This window comes from Melospiza georgiana, chromosome 22, assembly GCF_028018845.1.
Source record: "Melospiza georgiana isolate bMelGeo1 chromosome 22, bMelGeo1.pri, whole genome shotgun sequence".
NCBI classification, from domain to species: Eukaryota; Metazoa; Chordata; class Aves; order Passeriformes; family Passerellidae; genus Melospiza; species Melospiza georgiana.
Window position 1 is genome coordinate 2,284,760 of NC_080451.1, and position 16,065 is coordinate 2,300,824.

The 16,065-nt window shown below is 51.9% G+C and overlaps 1 protein-coding gene across 1 annotated transcript in view; it reads right to left on the bottom strand.

Moving 5' to 3' along the window:
- Window positions 1-498: 498 nt before the first annotated feature.
- The window catches only part of LOC131092453 (uncharacterized), a 45,239-nt gene continuing 29,672 nt past the window's right edge, over window positions 499-16,065 (bottom strand). The window contains exons 14-17 of the mRNA XM_058039137.1: window positions 14,653-14,753; window positions 13,271-13,406; window positions 12,659-12,721; window positions 499-648 (exon numbers count right to left, since the gene is read on the bottom strand). Coding sequence (XP_057895120.1) covers window positions 499-648; window positions 12,659-12,721; window positions 13,271-13,406; window positions 14,653-14,753 — 450 coding nt within the window. The remainder of the gene's footprint in view (window positions 649-12,658; window positions 12,722-13,270; window positions 13,407-14,652; window positions 14,754-16,065) is intronic.

Consider the following 16,065-nt stretch of genomic DNA (forward strand, 5'->3'; position numbering starts at 1 on the left):
TAAAAGTGTAACACCAGTAGAGCCAAAACCTTTTTCATCCCGTGTTTGCCCAGTAAATGATTGTATTCCTGATGTCATTTGTGATAGTGGTACCAATTGTGCAATGCATTGTCCCTTTGTAATTTTAATCAGAGGATAAAGGGTGTAAGCCATGATTTGTATTTCCCCTGTAAAGTCCGCATCGATAACACCAGGGAAAACAAATAATCCCAACATAGTTATAGAGGAACGTCCCAGCAATAATGCTCCACATGTTTGTCCATTTAATATAAGAGGACCCTTTACTCCAGTGGGTATCCTCTCAGGCCGGTTCGTCATTAGTGTGACGTCTACTGCTGCTGATAAATCCAAGCCGAGGCTCCCGGTTGTTGCGGGTTGCAGACAGGAGGTGGCAGCGATGTCACGGCAGCTGCTGGTGTCTCCGATGTCACGGCGGCAACTTGTGTCTGGGCACGGCCCCCGAGATGCGCGCTCCGCGGATGGTTTCCCGACCGGCGCCTACAAGCCGTAGTGTTGTGGGAGCTGGATCGGCAGTGTTGACACCATACGCCAGTCGCTCGGCACGTTCGGCGTGTGTGTCCTTCGTTGCCGCATCGGTAACACTTGAGGAATGGCTTCGAACCTCCTTGCGTGAATGCCAGTGAGCCACTTCGGAGAGGAGCAAGAGCAGCTAACACCTGATTCTGAGTAGACTCTGCTTGCTTTTGCAACCCCAATCCTAATTCCTTTAAGGCTTCTGGTTTAAATGCCTGTGAAGCTGTTGGCATTAATGCCATTCGCTCTAGTGCTTCCTCAATAGTCTAATTTGCCCCTAAAGTAGCTAACACTCTTTGAGTTGCTGGATTGCTATTTTGCAAGGCATACCTGCCAATGTGCATTAAACAATAACTGCTGATGCTGAGTGAATATCAACCGAACTATTCCTCTTAAATCATTAGGACATAAAACCTGAGTATTAAAAAGATAATCTAACATTTGCCTAACAGGTTCACTTTTTACTCCAAACTGACTAACCGTAGAATGTAGCTGAGTAAACAGCTTCCAATCTAAGGGAGTATATTCTGCTATATTATGCGTAAGGTTCCCCTGTGCATCATACTGTGGTGTGTATGTGACTGGACATGCAAGACTAGAAGCTATTTCCACCGCTTCACCATCCCCCATTTGCATTACTTCCTTTGCCAAAGCAGCCCAAGCTTCCCTCCTTTGTTTAGCCATCTCCCCCCATGGATCACGGTGTTCCCCTGGGATGGGATCTGACTCTTTAAGGGTGCTATGCTGCTGGTGCTTCGGTGCAGACACCGAGGTTTCGCACGGGGAAGGCAGTGAAGCAGGGGCTGGCTCGCGCGGAGGAATCAGCCCCCCCGCTGAAGCCGTAACCGGAGCCGGCTCGCTGAGGGGAAGCGGCGTAGGCAAAGCTGGCGGCGGAGGCGAAGCTGGCTTGCTCCCACCCCCACCATCCGACCCGCCTGAAGCTGGTGGCGGAGGCAAAGCTGGTTTGCTCTTACCCCCACCATCCGACTCGCCCTCCCCCTCTGACAGGAAAGGTGCAGACAGTTCCACTGCGCCTATAGGAAAATCCTCCACACCACTTTGCTGGGGACTCTTAGGCATAAGTACCTTAGTTACAGAAGGTGCCAAGGGATCATCTTCACGACCATACCCTATATTCCTCTTATGAGCTTCTGTCGCCCTTTCTGCTGCCTTTCTCTCAGAGACCTGCTGAAGTAACATGTTATACACCACCCGCCATACCTTTCCGAATTTCTTTGCTGACTTATCATCATCTAGCACTGTATCCCACAGTATTTCCCCAAACTTCTTCCACTCTGCTAGCTCATGAACTGTATGAGGGTTAGAAAAGATACCCTTAGCATGGCCATAAGCTAATAACCCTGGTAACTCCTTTTTTAAATCTATCCCTTTTATCCCACACCGCTCTAAATAGGCGGTAAATAAATCATATGCCGCTTGCCTATCCATACCTATTAATCAGCGCGCGCTGTTGCAGCTCTCCAGGCTCCAGCGGACACGTATTGGCTTGAGTCACCGTTGTGAACCTCAAGGGTGCTTCGAATTCCTGCATCGTCCCGGCTGCAAGGACCCAAACACAACTTCCTTGACCGTGGTGTAATCCCTTTTTCTTTTAATCCAAGAGAAAAGGGCAGAGATTCAGCTTTGCCCGCATTCTCCACCATTTGTCGATGGAAGGGAACCAGGACATCAGTTTGATCATCACAGGCTCGATTTTATTGATCAGTACGGTGGGTTAAATACAGTTAATAATGAGCTTCATACATATTGCAAAAGTTGAGCTCAGGATTGGTCAGTTACATATCAGCACCTACGCCTACTTCTGCATTCCTATGGTTCTACTTTTGATACTTTCTACATATTCTTAGGATATATTCAGGACTAATCTCTACTCCCTATCCTCATGTTGCAGCAAGGTCACTGCTGACTTTTCCTTTCAGCTTGCTGACTGCTGACTTTTCTCCTTCAGCTTAACCAGCGGCATTATGTCAGTATGGCCTTTCTCAGCTAACCAATTATTAATAATACTCTCCACACCACGGTGCCACAATGGACCCTTGGTTGGAAGGGGCCTCTCAGTGTCACAATGATCCCTACATTCCATGGAGCCACACTGCATCAGTACAGTCCCCTTGGTTCCATGAGGCCCAGCAATGTCACAGTGCTCTCCATGATTCCATGAGGCCCCACAGTGTCACACTGGTCCCTTGGTCTCACACGGCCCCACAGTGTCCCAATGGTCCCTTGGTCTGACATGGCCCCACAGTGTCATAATTGTCCCTTGGTCTCACAGGGCTCCACAGTGTCACAATGGTCCCTTGGTTCCATGGCCCTGTGCTGCTGCATTCCCCCCTCCCCTTCTCAGGCCGCCCTGCCAGCTGAGAAATGCTCCCTGGGCGTCGACCTTGGCCAACAGCCCCTGGGCTCAGCTCCTCTGCAGCTCATCACAAACACTGTCTGCTCCAGGCACTGCTGCTGCCCAACCAGCTCCTGGTTCCTTTAGCAGCAGCCCTGGGAACTGTTTTTGTTCCCTCCGTGGCACAACAACCCTGTTCTCACACTGCCAAAGAAAGCTGTTGGTGCCAAGTGCGGCCAGGATGAACCATTGCTGGGACTGAAGCCCCTCTCTTGGGGCCCTGCAAACAGCGCTCCAAAAGGAGCCCTTGGAGCTCTCCTGGGCCAGCGGCTCCCTCTGAGTGGGGCCTCTCCCAGCCGGGAACTCTCCCGTTTGCAGCACCCGGGCATCCTGAACAACGATGGAGCCTGGGCCGATCCCCCCACTCCTCCAGGCTCAGCCCTTTGCCCTTTGCTGGGGAGATGCCAAAGCATCAGCAGTGAGCATTGCCTGCCCTCAGGGGAATTGCTCACTGCTGCCGTGCACTGACTCTTTGTGTCTGTGTGCACACAGGAGTGCCTGTGCTGGGGAAATGTGGCAGAAATGCCACAGAACTCTGAGGGGTTGGAGTGCCTTGGATAGCTGAGTCAGTCAGGCCTGTAGCTAAATTAAATCACACGATCTACGTGAAGATAAATGCTGCTAAGAGTTGTTCTTAGTTGCTGAGTTGTTACCTTTAATATAAGTTATAAGATAAGTATTGTAAAGTGTTATTCCTCTGTTAAATTGCAAAGTCATAGGTTTAAGTTAGGTTAAATGCCGTTAGACTCTGCTCTTTTGCTAAATTGTGAAGTTGAAAATATCAGTTAAGGTTAAGGTATCAGTTAAGTCCTGTTGAGTTTGAGCTCTGTTAAGCTTTTAGGCCGTATTCCTTTGATCCTTGCGCTCACTGTCCTTGTGTCACACACACACGCAGAGGGACAGTTCTGGGTTAATTTCTGGTTTGATTGCCTGGATTCTGTTTGGCGTTGCTGTTGCTTTGTTTCCCTGGTGTGCCTGAAGTGTCCAGTCATGAGCAAAGTGACTCTTGCCAAGGAACTCTGTGCTGCTGTCCCTTAATATTCAATCTGGTTTTTGCTGCTCCCTTGCTGGGGATTTTTTCAGCGCTCTCAAGCCCTTGTTCGTACCAGGGTGAAGGAGCCCTGGCCCAGGCTCTGGCCCTGGGGCACACGGGGACGCTGCCGGGGGGTCCCTGTCCCCCTGTGCCACCCCCAGGGCCCCGGCCCCCGTCCCCGTGTCAGGCTCTGGGGTCAATCTCGTGGAACATCCTCTGGGGGAGGCTGCGGGGCCGGGGGACCCGGGGGGACAGGGGACCCCACTGTGCACGAGCAGGGTTGGACTGCTCTGGGGGAACTGTGAGGGGGGCCGGGGCAGAGTGACCTCCCCGGGATGAAGCAAAGTGAAAATTTTCCAGGGTAGAAATCCATTTTAATTTAGGTGAAATGTACATTTTTGAGTTGTGTCTGTGGTAAGAAATCGTAGTTATTTAGCCAGACTGCAAGGCCTAAGCTCAGTGAAGTTACTTCAGCGAAGGACAGAGATAAAGGGGAGGAGACAGAAGATGATAGAGAGAGACAGGGATGGCTGTAAGGGCAAGTCAGCCTGACCTCGGAATTCTTGCTGATAAAAAGGAACTAGTGGTAAAAGTCGCACAAAACCTATAAAAATGAATATGTATGAACCCATTGTGAAACTGTATGCATATGTATTGGAGAGGGGGATAAAAGGAGATCTGAAGTTCTCAGAGGTACGCAGGCCTTTTTGAGGAGAGTTTTCTCCGCATGTGTCCGGCGCCCTAAATAAACATACCGAGCTTTACAACTTTTATAAAGTTGTGAGGTTTCTTCTTTTCTCTGCAAAACGGGGGACCTCACACTGCCCCTGTGATGTCACACTGCCCCCTGTGATGTCACACTGCCCCCTGTGAGTTCACACAGCCCATGTGATGTCACACAGCCCCCTGTGATGTCACACAGCCATTGCTGTGATGTCCCACAGCCATCTCTGTGATGTCCCACAGCCCCCTGTGATGTCACAGAACCAACTTTATGTCACCTTGTGATGTCATACAGCAGTGCTGTGATGTCACACAAGAGTGATGTCACAAAGTCACCCTGTGATGTCACCATCTGTTCTGTGAGGTCACAGCCTGCTCTATGATGTTCCACAGCCACCAGGTGATGTCACAACTCACTCTCTGATGCCACAGAGCCACCCTCTATGATGGCAGACTCTGCTCTATGGCCTCACACCCTACTCTGGGGTGTCACAGCCAGCACTGTGATGTCACCACCCACTCAGTGATGTCACAAAACCCTCAAGAACTCACTTCTATTGAAACACTGAAGTTCCTTGTACTTTGAAGAGATCCCTGTCAGGGACACGACTGAGAAAGTGTCCCCAGGCCCCAGGCAGAGCAGAGAACTGGAGGCAGTGATGACAGGTGGGGACAAAGAGAAGCCAGTTCTTGGTGCCCTGGGGCACAGCAGGGTCTGTGCCACCAAGGGCTGTGAGGACACACCTTGTCCTGAGGCCCTGGGGCCTCCTGGCACAGCCCCAGCCAGGCTGGGCACGGTCAGCCCCTTGTCCTGCCCTCAGCATCCCCCCCTAGCCCATATCCCAGTGGCCTCAAGGATCTGCTGGAAGGAGTCCCTGGGGAGCCTTGCTCAGCAATGGCCCTGGGGGCTCCTGAATGCTCCCTGCAGGGACTGCAAGTTTTTCAAAGGACCTTTTTTGGGTTTGGCTTTTGCCTTGGAGTCTCTGAGAGGTTTGTGCAATCATGGCCTCCAATTTTCTGCTGTAATTAGTCCCTGGAGAGGCTGGGCCCTGCCCTATGCTTATCACACTCTGTGAGATAGTGTAGGGCAGCAGACAGAGGCAGGGGGGCAGGGAGATAAATCAGCTATCCCAGCCACTCGAGCTGTAGCCAACAGCCCAGGCTTGAAGCCAGCAGCCAAACCAGATAGTGAGCCTAAGCCAGCATCTAAACCCATGGCTGTTGCTACCAGTACTAGAAGTGGGAAATGCATAGAAAAAACTAATCAACCAGTGGATGATGATGATGATGGTGACACAGGAGAAGAAGCCGTGATGCCTCCTGACATAAAATCAGGAGTCAAAGCAGCAGGTGCAAGATCAGACGCAAATATTGAGTCCTTTTTCCTGAAGGACCTTCGTGGCCAAGGGAAGGATTACACTCGAAGGTCTGATGAATCCATAATTTGTTGGCTGCTCCGTCTCTGGGATGCTGCAGGCAAGGCTACAATTCTGGATGGCACTGAAGCCAAGCATTTGGGATCCCCGTCACAGGATCCTGTCATCGACCAAGGAATGATGAGCGGGGCTAACCCTCACAGCCTCGGGCAACGGGTCCTAAGAAGTGTAGCACAAAGATACCTGTGCACAGACGATCTCTATATGCAGCAAACCCAGTGGAAAACCATAGAGCAAGGGATTCAATGCTTGAGGGAAATGGCAGTGGCCGAGATTGTCTTCTCAGATGATGGAAACACTGTAAATCCAGACTTGGTACCATGCACATCTCTGATGTGGAGAAAACTTGTACGACTTGGGCCACGAGAATACGCTTCTGCGTTAGCAATAATGAAGCAGGATGATGGTGAGGAGACTGTGCTGGATATGGCAAGGAAGCTCCGAGCATATGCAGGTGCTGTGCATGGCCCAACACATGCCAGAATCACAGCAGTGGAAACATGTCTGCAAAAATTAGAAGACAAGACGGAGGAGGGTCACAAGAAACTGAGGGAGGAGATTAAAGAGGGCTTTCTCCAAATCTTGGCAGTACAGATCAGAGGTTCTGGTGCCCAACGCAGACGTTCCCCAGATGGCGAGAGAAGGAGCACCCCATGAGCTGAGCTGTGGTTCTACCTGCGTGATTGTGGAGAAGACACGGGGAGATGGCACAGAAAACCTACCGCTGCTCTGACACAATGGGTGTGTGAACTGAAGACTCAGAGAGGAAGTTCCAAAAGGGAAGCAGCTCCAGTGGCCAGTAACCGAACTGTCACATATGATGATAATGACAATATTTTTGATCCCCTTGAAAGACCCTCCAAGGCATATGCCTAGGGAAAGAAGGATAACCAGGCTTAGGGGGGCCCTGCCTCTAGCCAAGTAGAGGCTGGGGAAAACCGTGTTTTTTGGACTGTGTGGATTCGTTGGCCTGGCACATCTGAACCACAAGTATACAAAGCTTTGGTTGACACTGGTACGCAATGTACATTAATGCCGTCGAGACATGTGGGGACAGAGTCTGTTTCTATTGCTGGTGTGACAGGGGGATCACAGGATTTTACTTTGGTGGAAGCTGAGGTGAGCCTGACTGGAAATGAGTGGAAGAAACACTCTATTGTGACTGGCCCAGAGGCCCCATGCATTTTAGGCACAGACTTCCCCCGAAGTGGGTATTTCAAAGACCCAAAGGGACTCAGATGGGCATTTGGAATAGCTGCTGTAGAGACAGAGGGTGTCAAGCAGTTGAACCACTTGTCTGGACTGTCAGAAAGCCCATCTGCTGTAGGTCTCCTGAAGGTGGAAGAGCAACGAGTACCAATTGCCACCTCAACAGTGCACCGCCGACAGTACCGAACGAATCGAGATGCTGTGATCCCCATGCACAAAATGATCTGTGAGCTAGAGAGCCACGGGGTGCTCAGCAAGACCCACTCACCCTTCAACAGCCCCATTTGGCCCGTGGGTAAACCTGAAGGAGAATGGAGATTGACAGTGGACTATCGTGCATTGAATGAAGTGACTCCAGCCCTGAGCGCTGCTGTGCCGGACAGGCTGGAACTCCAGTACGAGCTGGAGTCCAAGGCAGCAAGGTGGTACGCCACTATAGACATTGCCAATGCATTTTTCTCCATTCCCCTGGCAGCAGAACGCAGGCCTCAGTTTGCCTTCACCTGGAGAGGCGTGCAGTACACCTGGAACCAACTGCCCCAGGGGTGGAAGCACAGCCCCACCATCTGCCATGGACTGATCCAGGCTGCACTGGAAAAGGGTGAGGCTCCAGAACACCTGCAATGTATTGATGACATCATTGTGTGGGGGAAGACAGCAGCAGATGTGTTCCAGAAAGAGGAGAAAATCATCCAGATTCTCCTAAAAGCTGGCTTTGCCATCAAGAAGAGCAAAGTCAAGGGACCTGCCGCAGAGACCCAGTTTCTAAGAGTGAAGTGGCAAGATGGATGGTGTCAGATTCCCACCAATGTCATCAACAAGATCACAGCAATGTCTCCACCATCCAGCAAGAAAGAAACACAAGCTTTCCTAGGTGCCATCGGTTTTTGGAGGATGCACATTCCCGAATAGAGTCGGATCGTGAGCCCTCTCTACCTGGTCACCCGTAAGAAGAACACTTTCCACTGGGGCCCTGAGCAGCAACAAGCCTTTGCACAGATCAAGCAGGAGATCGCTCATGGAGTGGCCCTTGGCCCAGTCAGGACAGGACCAGAGGGGAAGAACGTGCTCTACTCTGCAGCCGGGAACCATGGCTTGTCCTGGAGCCTTTGGCAGAAGGTGCCTGGGGAGACTCGAGGCCAACCACTGGGATTTTGGAGTCGAAGCTACAGAGGCTCTGAAGCCAACTACACTCCCACAGAGAAGGAAATCTTGGCTGCCTATGAAGGAGTCCAGGCTGCCTCAGAGGTAATAGGCCCTGAAGCACAACTCCTCCTGGCACCCCGACTACCAGTACTGGGGTGGATATCCAAAGTAAAATTTCCCTCTACGCACCATGCAACCAGTGCTACATGGAGCAAATGCATTGCTGTTATCACACAGCGCGCCCGTATTGGAAACCTGAATCGCCCTGGGATTCTGGAAATAATTACAAACTGGCCGGAGGGTGAAAACTTTGGTCTCGCTGATGGAGGGGAACAAGAAGCGACACGGGCTGAGGAAGCTCCACCATACAACCAACTGCCAGCAGAAGATCCACGATACGCTCTCTTTACTGATGGTTGGTGCCGCATTGTGGGAATGAACCGGAAGTGGAAAGCAGCCGCATGGAGCCCCACACGACAGGTGGCAGAGGCCACTGAAGGAGAAGGTGGGTCAAGCCAACTTGCTGAACTCAAAGCTGTTCAACTGGCCCTGGACATTGCTGAGAGAGAGAAGTGGCCAAAGCTCTACCTCTACACTGATTCATGGATGGCAGCCAATGCTCTGTGGGGATGGCTGGAGAGGTGGAAACAGGCTAACTGGCAGCGTCGAGGAAAACCAATTTGGGCTGCTGAAGAGTGGAAAGACATTGCTCCCAGGGTAGGGAGGCTACCTGTGAAAGTCCGCCATGTGGATGCTCACGTTCCCAAGAGTAGGGCCAATGAGGAGCACCAAAACAATGAGCAAGTAGACCAGGCTGCAAAGATAGAGGTGTCAAAGATAGACTTAGACTGGCAACATAAAAGAGAGTTATTCCTAGCTCGATGGGCCCACGATGCCTCAGGCCATCAGGGCAGGGATGCCCCCTATAAGTGGGCACGAGGCCAAGGGGTGGATTTAACCATGGACAGTATTGCTGAGGTTATCCATGACTGTGAGACGTGTGCTGCCATCAAGCAGGCCAAGGGAGTGAAGCCCCTCTGGTACGGTGGGCGGTGGTCCAAGTACAAGGATGGGGAGGCCTGGCAGATTGACTCCATCACACTGCCCCAGACACGCCAGGGCAAGCGCTACGTGCTGACCATGGTGGAAGCCACCACGGGATGGTTGGAAACCTACCCTGTGTCTCATGCTACAGCCCGGAACACCATCCTGGGCCTGGAAAAGCAAGTTCTGTGGAGACATGGCACCCCTGAGAGGATTCAGTCAGACAATGGGACTCATTTCAAGAACAGCCTTATCAACACCTGGTCTAGGGAACATGGCATTGAGGGGGTGTACCATATCCCCTACCATGCACCAGCTGCAGGAAAAGTAGAGAGGTACAACGGACTGTTAAAAACCACATTGAAAGCATTAGGTGGGGGATCTTTCAAAAACTGGGAGCAGCATCTGGCAAAAGCCACCTGGTTAGTTCACACCCGAGGCTCTACTAACCGAATGGGCCCTGCCCAATCTGAGCCTTTGCAGAGAGTAGATGGAGACAAAGTCCCAGTGGTACATGTCAAAGGTTTATTAGGGAAGACAGTTTGGAGTAATCCTGCCTCGAATACAGACAAACCCATTCATGGGGTTGTTTTTGCTCAGGGACCAGGTTGCACATGGTGGATAATGCAAAAAGATGGAAGAACACGATGTGTACCTCAGGGAGATCTGAATGTTGGATAAAACCTCTGTAAATATCACTGTTTGCTGAATGTTATTACCATTGTCTGGGTATAACTGTATAATGGATGTTTCATGTATGTACTTGTAGAGTTAGAGTTTATATTAGTTTTAGTAGTGAGCAGATGATATGGGGATAAGGGGTGGAATGTCCTGGGTTGACCATTTGATGCTTTTATCCCCAGTCGTCTCATTCTGTTTATGTTGGATAATAAGTTTTGCACCTTTAACAGTGTTCCAGTGAGTGAAGGGGGGAGAGAAGAAGCGCGCAGTTTGTTTTCATACACTGCACTCCACTCCCCCACATTCCTGCCCCTGGACTGCTGTTGTCTGCGGACAGACAGCGGGACAGAGCTCTTCTTTGGCTTTTTAGTTAGTGTTAGCTAGCTGAGGCAAAGAAGTTCCCTGGACTGTGTATTTTCTTTTCTTTGGACCTCTTGAAACCTGCTCTGGACTGAACACCCAGGAGAGCACCTGCAGCTGCACCTGTGGCCCACCGGGCCTGGCCTGGCCTGAGACAATTCCAGCACCGGAGGGACTGATCAGAGACTGAGTGAGCTGCAACCCAGGGAGGGGCTTTTCTCAGTTTGTCATCTCTTTTAGAGTGGCAAGGGGTCTCATTGTTTGATATTGTTTTGGTTTTATTGTTTAACAAACAGGTTGTTTTCCACCTTTCTCCAGGGAGGTATTTTTTCCTGCTGGACCAGTTGGGGGAGGGGCCGATTGGATCTGCTTTTTTCCCACCGGAGCTGCTTCGGGGCATTCTTCCCCAAATTTGGTCTAAACCTGGACAGGGCCCTGGCTGCCTCCTCCTGTCCAGTCCTGAAGTGCCTCCATCGAGTTGCCGGGCAATCCAGACTGGTTCTCATCTCCTTTGGTGGCTGGGGTTTGAATTTAGGTGGGTGGAGCTCATCTCTGGAAAATAAATAACTATCAACAGGGACCTGCAGTGGGAGGGAGGGAGGGAGGGAGGGACACCTGCACCAGCAGCTCCTGGCCAGGATGCAGCCCTTGGCTGGGTGCTGGCTCCTTGAACTGAGAAATGCTTTGATCCAGCCCATCCCAATCCAGGCTGGGGCAGGTCTGTTCTAAAGGCAGCCCAGGGATGGCACTGAGGTGCTGCAGCAGCTGCAACTGCTCGCATTGAGCAATTACAGAGGACAGGCATTTACACCTGGTGGGGATGCAAAAAGCACAGTGGGAGAGGAAAAGACAGAGAAGGCAGCAAAAAGGTGAGATTTGAGACACCGAGGGGCAGACCCAGCCAGTGCCCAGCCAGCACAGCCCACCCAGTGCCCAAGGCCAGAAACTCTGCAGCTCCACCAGGGATTTATCAGCAATGTTCCCCTGACACCGCTGGGGGGTTGGTTGACATTTTACAACACTCCCAGGTGACTCAGGTCGCATTCCCCATCCATCCATCCATCCATCCATCCATCCATCCATCCATCCATCCATCCATCCTTCCATCCATACATACACAGGCTGTGGTGCTGGGATCCTGCCAAGCTCTGCCAGCCTTGGGCTTGGGGAGATTTCTGCCAGCCGTCCTGAGCTCCGTAATTGTGCTCTCTGTTCCAGGAAGCAAGCAAGAAAGAGTTTAAAAAACCCAAAACAAACCACAACAGAGAAACCTAAAAAACCTTCAACAGCTCAACCCTGCTCAAGTTATTTCTTTAGGGACAGCTACCAGTCTCCAGCTGAAATGCTGGGCTTTTGGGAAAAAAGAAAATTACATGTTCACCTCCAAATTGGAAAGGATTAAGGTAAGAGAACCTTTCAAACTAAAAATTACTGTCCGAAAGCTTTTATCTTTGCAAGAAATCTCTAGGTAAGACCAGCCTGACAGTTAAACAACTGGTTCTTCTGGTGGGGAGAAACCCTCCTCTTTAAGGGAAGCAGCCTGATAGTTAAAAGCAACTGTTTGGTCAAACTTCAGGCTCCCTGGCACAGCCTGCATTGCCTTTCCTTCCTGTTCACTGATTTACAGGCAGTGCCACGATGGCCCGGGTTCAGATGTTTGGTGCCATCCAGGGAATTTGGCATTGCCATTTCCATATGTTTTAATCGAAGCTTCAGTCCTTGCAACCACTCTTCAAGTGCCAGCTTTCCTTTCTTTTACAGAAAGCCCAAGGTTCCCAGAAGACTTCTGACATCCTCTCTTGCGCTCAGAGAGATGACATTTTCAAACAGATGTTTCCAAAGTTAACAGCATTTGAAAGAAAAATGACCTGAAATCCCCCTGGATTCCAGCTTAGCCCAACTCCATTCTGTGTCAGACACTGAGATTCCCACCTCTAAGGCAGGAGCTGTTTGTGCCCCCATCCCTCCTGTCCTTCTCCCCAGCAGCCTGTGCCTGTTTTCCCCGGCAGAATCCCTGTCCCCGTGCACCCTGCCAGGAGCAGCTGCACACAGGCTCACAGCTCCCCTTGCCCTCACCAGGGGGTTCCTCTCATCCCCGAACACGCCGATGAGAAGGTCGGTGCGATGAGTGCCCAGGGCCTGCACTGCCACCACAACTGGGATCTCTGCTGTGCTCTGGGGCTGCACAGTCCCACAGGGCTTGGGGCTGGAGTAGAGCACAGCAGAGTCCTCCTTGCGCTTCTGGAAGGGACACAATGAAACGCAGATTCAGAGGGACGTCTCCAGAAACTTTAGGCTCCTTGACATCCACCACAACAGCAACTTACACACACCTTTAAAGCTCCCCAGGACAAAGGTCAAAGGCACAAACAAGATGCAAGAATTGTAGGCTTAGCACTCCCAGGGGATCCTGCAAGGAGGCTGCCAGCACAGGCACTGGTGTCTGTGGGTGCAGCAGCTTTTCACAACCCTCTAAGATCTCCCACAGGAAAACAGCCTGAGGACTAGAGCATCAACTGTTTCCTCAGGAGCTTAAACTGCCTCCTCAAGTTTACAGTTGGGTAGGATCCTGTTCTCAGCAGATCTTTAAGACTGAATAGAAACCAGCAAGGTCTTATCCAAACCCTTTGTTCCCCTAATAATCTCCTCAGGAAGATTTGACAGGAGGAGGTGGATGTGGTGCCAAACCTGGGGAATAAGCCCGTAGCAGCCAGGAAGGTGGCTGGGATTCCTAATGAGGATCTTCCTCTCATAGGGCACCTTCAGGTGGCACTCATCACACAGCAGCACTGGGGAGGACACTTGGAGCTCAGGAACGAGACACCTGGGCAAAGAGATGAGCCCAGGACAATCAGAGATCCTGAGAGAATGGAGAATGCCTACCCGCAAAGATTGTGAAATGGAGCAGAACACATTGGTCACTGTCAAATGCACACTGAAGAGCCCTACAGGGATAAATTGCCTTCTACCTCTTCCCACTCCAACATGTCTTGTCAAGGAGGGGCAAACCCTGAGAGGCAGCACCCAGAGGCTGCCAAGTGCCCCAGGCAGAGCACTTTGCCCCACAGCTGCCTCAGCCCCTCCTTTACCCAAGAAGGCTTGCAAGGACTCCTGCAACAGTGCCAGTGACCCACGAGCTCTGGGGAAGCCTTCCCAACAAGGATCAGTGCTCCCTAAGGCTCAAGGAACACACAGCTCCAGGGTCTCAGTAAAAATGACTCCCTTCTCTGCCATGGTGCTGTTGCCCTGCCTGAGAACTCAGCTCTTTGCCCCAGCCCTGGAGGGCACGAGACAGCAGCTGCCCCACAGAGGGGCTGATCAGCCCCTGCCAGGCCCTGCAGCTCCCTGGCTCCTTCACTGCACAGCTCCAGGCACTGCCTGGCCCCAGCTCCACCTGCTGTACACAGTGGCAGCCCAGGCACTGCCTGCATGGCTCTGCCTGGCACAGGGAACAGCACCAGGGAGCTGCATCCCTCTGGGCATCACACTGACACCCACAGCAGCACAGCAGCATGGAATTCTGCTGCAGCAACAACGACTTTTGCTCTCAACTCTGACAACATTAAAGCTCAAAATGGGAAGCAGAGGGAAGGACAACAACTGCAGCTGACCTGCCACATCAAGGGCTGCTTTCCCCTTGTCAGACCTTGCCCTCCCCACTCTTGCTGGGAGCCACTTCCCCCCTGCCATGTGCCCTCATGGACAGAGCCAGAGCCTGACTCTCAGCAGCTGCTTGGTGTGGCCCAAACCAGTGCACGGTGCTCACAGCCAGCACAACTCCACCTCTTGCAGCCTGAAGGAGAGGAGGCCCTCAGGAAATTTGTTCCACCTCAAGCACCAAAAACAAGGCCAATCAATGATATCATTCCTGGTGCCTTTAGAAGAGGGCCCAGGACCGTGCTGGGCTGGCAGCAAACGTGCTTTTCACTACAGGCTGCTGCCCAAGCACTGCTGTTCTCGTGTCCAGCTGGCACAACATGAGGGCATTCAGCAGCACTTCTCCTTGGCAGCTGCAGCCAGCACAGCCTGGGCAAGGCAGTGCCTGGGGGAGGCCAGGCAAGGGCTGCTACCTGGCTGTGATGATCAGGGCTGCCACTCCCTTGCCAACACCCTCCAGGTCCACCAGCAATCTCCGGTAGAACTCCATCACCGTGTTGGAGCACAGGGTCACCTGGTGGAAGAGAAGAACAGTCAATGCTTCCTTCCAAAAGCTCATTACCCACGGGTGATATCCTCCAGTTCCTGAGGGAGGACTTGCCCTTCATTCTTCTGCTGCTCCATGTGTAGAGCACAGTCTCAGAGTAACAAAAGCCTTCTGGCAATACCACATTTGTTAAACACACCTTGCTATCAGGGCACAGGTCAGCTACATTAAAACATTAGACTACAGCTCCATGCACCACTGCATTCAAATGAAGGGGCCAATTTCTCATCTGACTACAAAGACATCCATGCAGAGGAAATCTGACTTGAGCACAACGAGTTCAGCTTTACAGCAGGAGGCTGAGGGCAAAGTGTGGCCCAGCAGGTGCTGGGCAGTTCATGGCTGCCCTGGGACCCCGAGCCCGGGCTGGCTCTGAGAACTCCGGCCCCACACCAGGAGTGGGGAACTGCCCCAGGCTGGGCATTGACCACAGGCAGAACCCTCAGAACTGCCCCAGGCTGGGCGTTGACCACAGGCAGAACCCTCAGAACTGCCCCAGGGTGGGCGTTGACCACAGGCAGAACCCTCAGAACTGCCCCAGGGTGGGCATTGACCACAGGCAGAACCCTCAGAGCCTCTTGCTCTACACTGGAAGAGACAAGCCACCAACGGGACCAGGCAGAGGAGAAAGGAGGAGGATCTGTGTCTTGAAATTACACAAGAAAGGGTTTATTCCAAGCAAAGGGATCAGAGACAAAAGAGCCCTGGACACTCCTGTGCAAGGGCTTTTGTACAGACACAAATCAGGAGGTGGATAAGAACAGCAAACCAAAAGGGAATCCTCAGGGGAGCACTGAGGGGATTACATCAAGTGTCTGGGGCCACTTTGGGTAGGAGGGTGGGGAGGATGGCTCACTTGGGCCAATGGGGCCTCCAGGAACAGGGGAATTCCAAAGGGGCGTTGCAGACAGGGATTGGCTCCAGGTTAAATTGGCAAAGAAAGTTGGGGAACAAAAGGGGCTGGGTTTGACAGGCAGGGAAAGAGCTGGAACAAGGGGCAGGGAATGGCATGAGGGACAGCTTTGAGGGAGGGTAAAACCCAGGGGTAAACTAACTCTGGGACAACACGGGGTACAACAGAACAAACCACTTAACAAGGAATCAATACAATAAATTTGAACCGCTACACATGGCTGCAGATTTTTTTGTCTCCACTGGAGCTTCCTGCAGTGAACACAAATCATTCTGCTCCCCAGGAGGGGGGAAATGACACCAAGAAGAAAAGCTCACTGCTTGATACAATGACATCTCTCTAACAGCCACCTTCTGCCTTCATCCT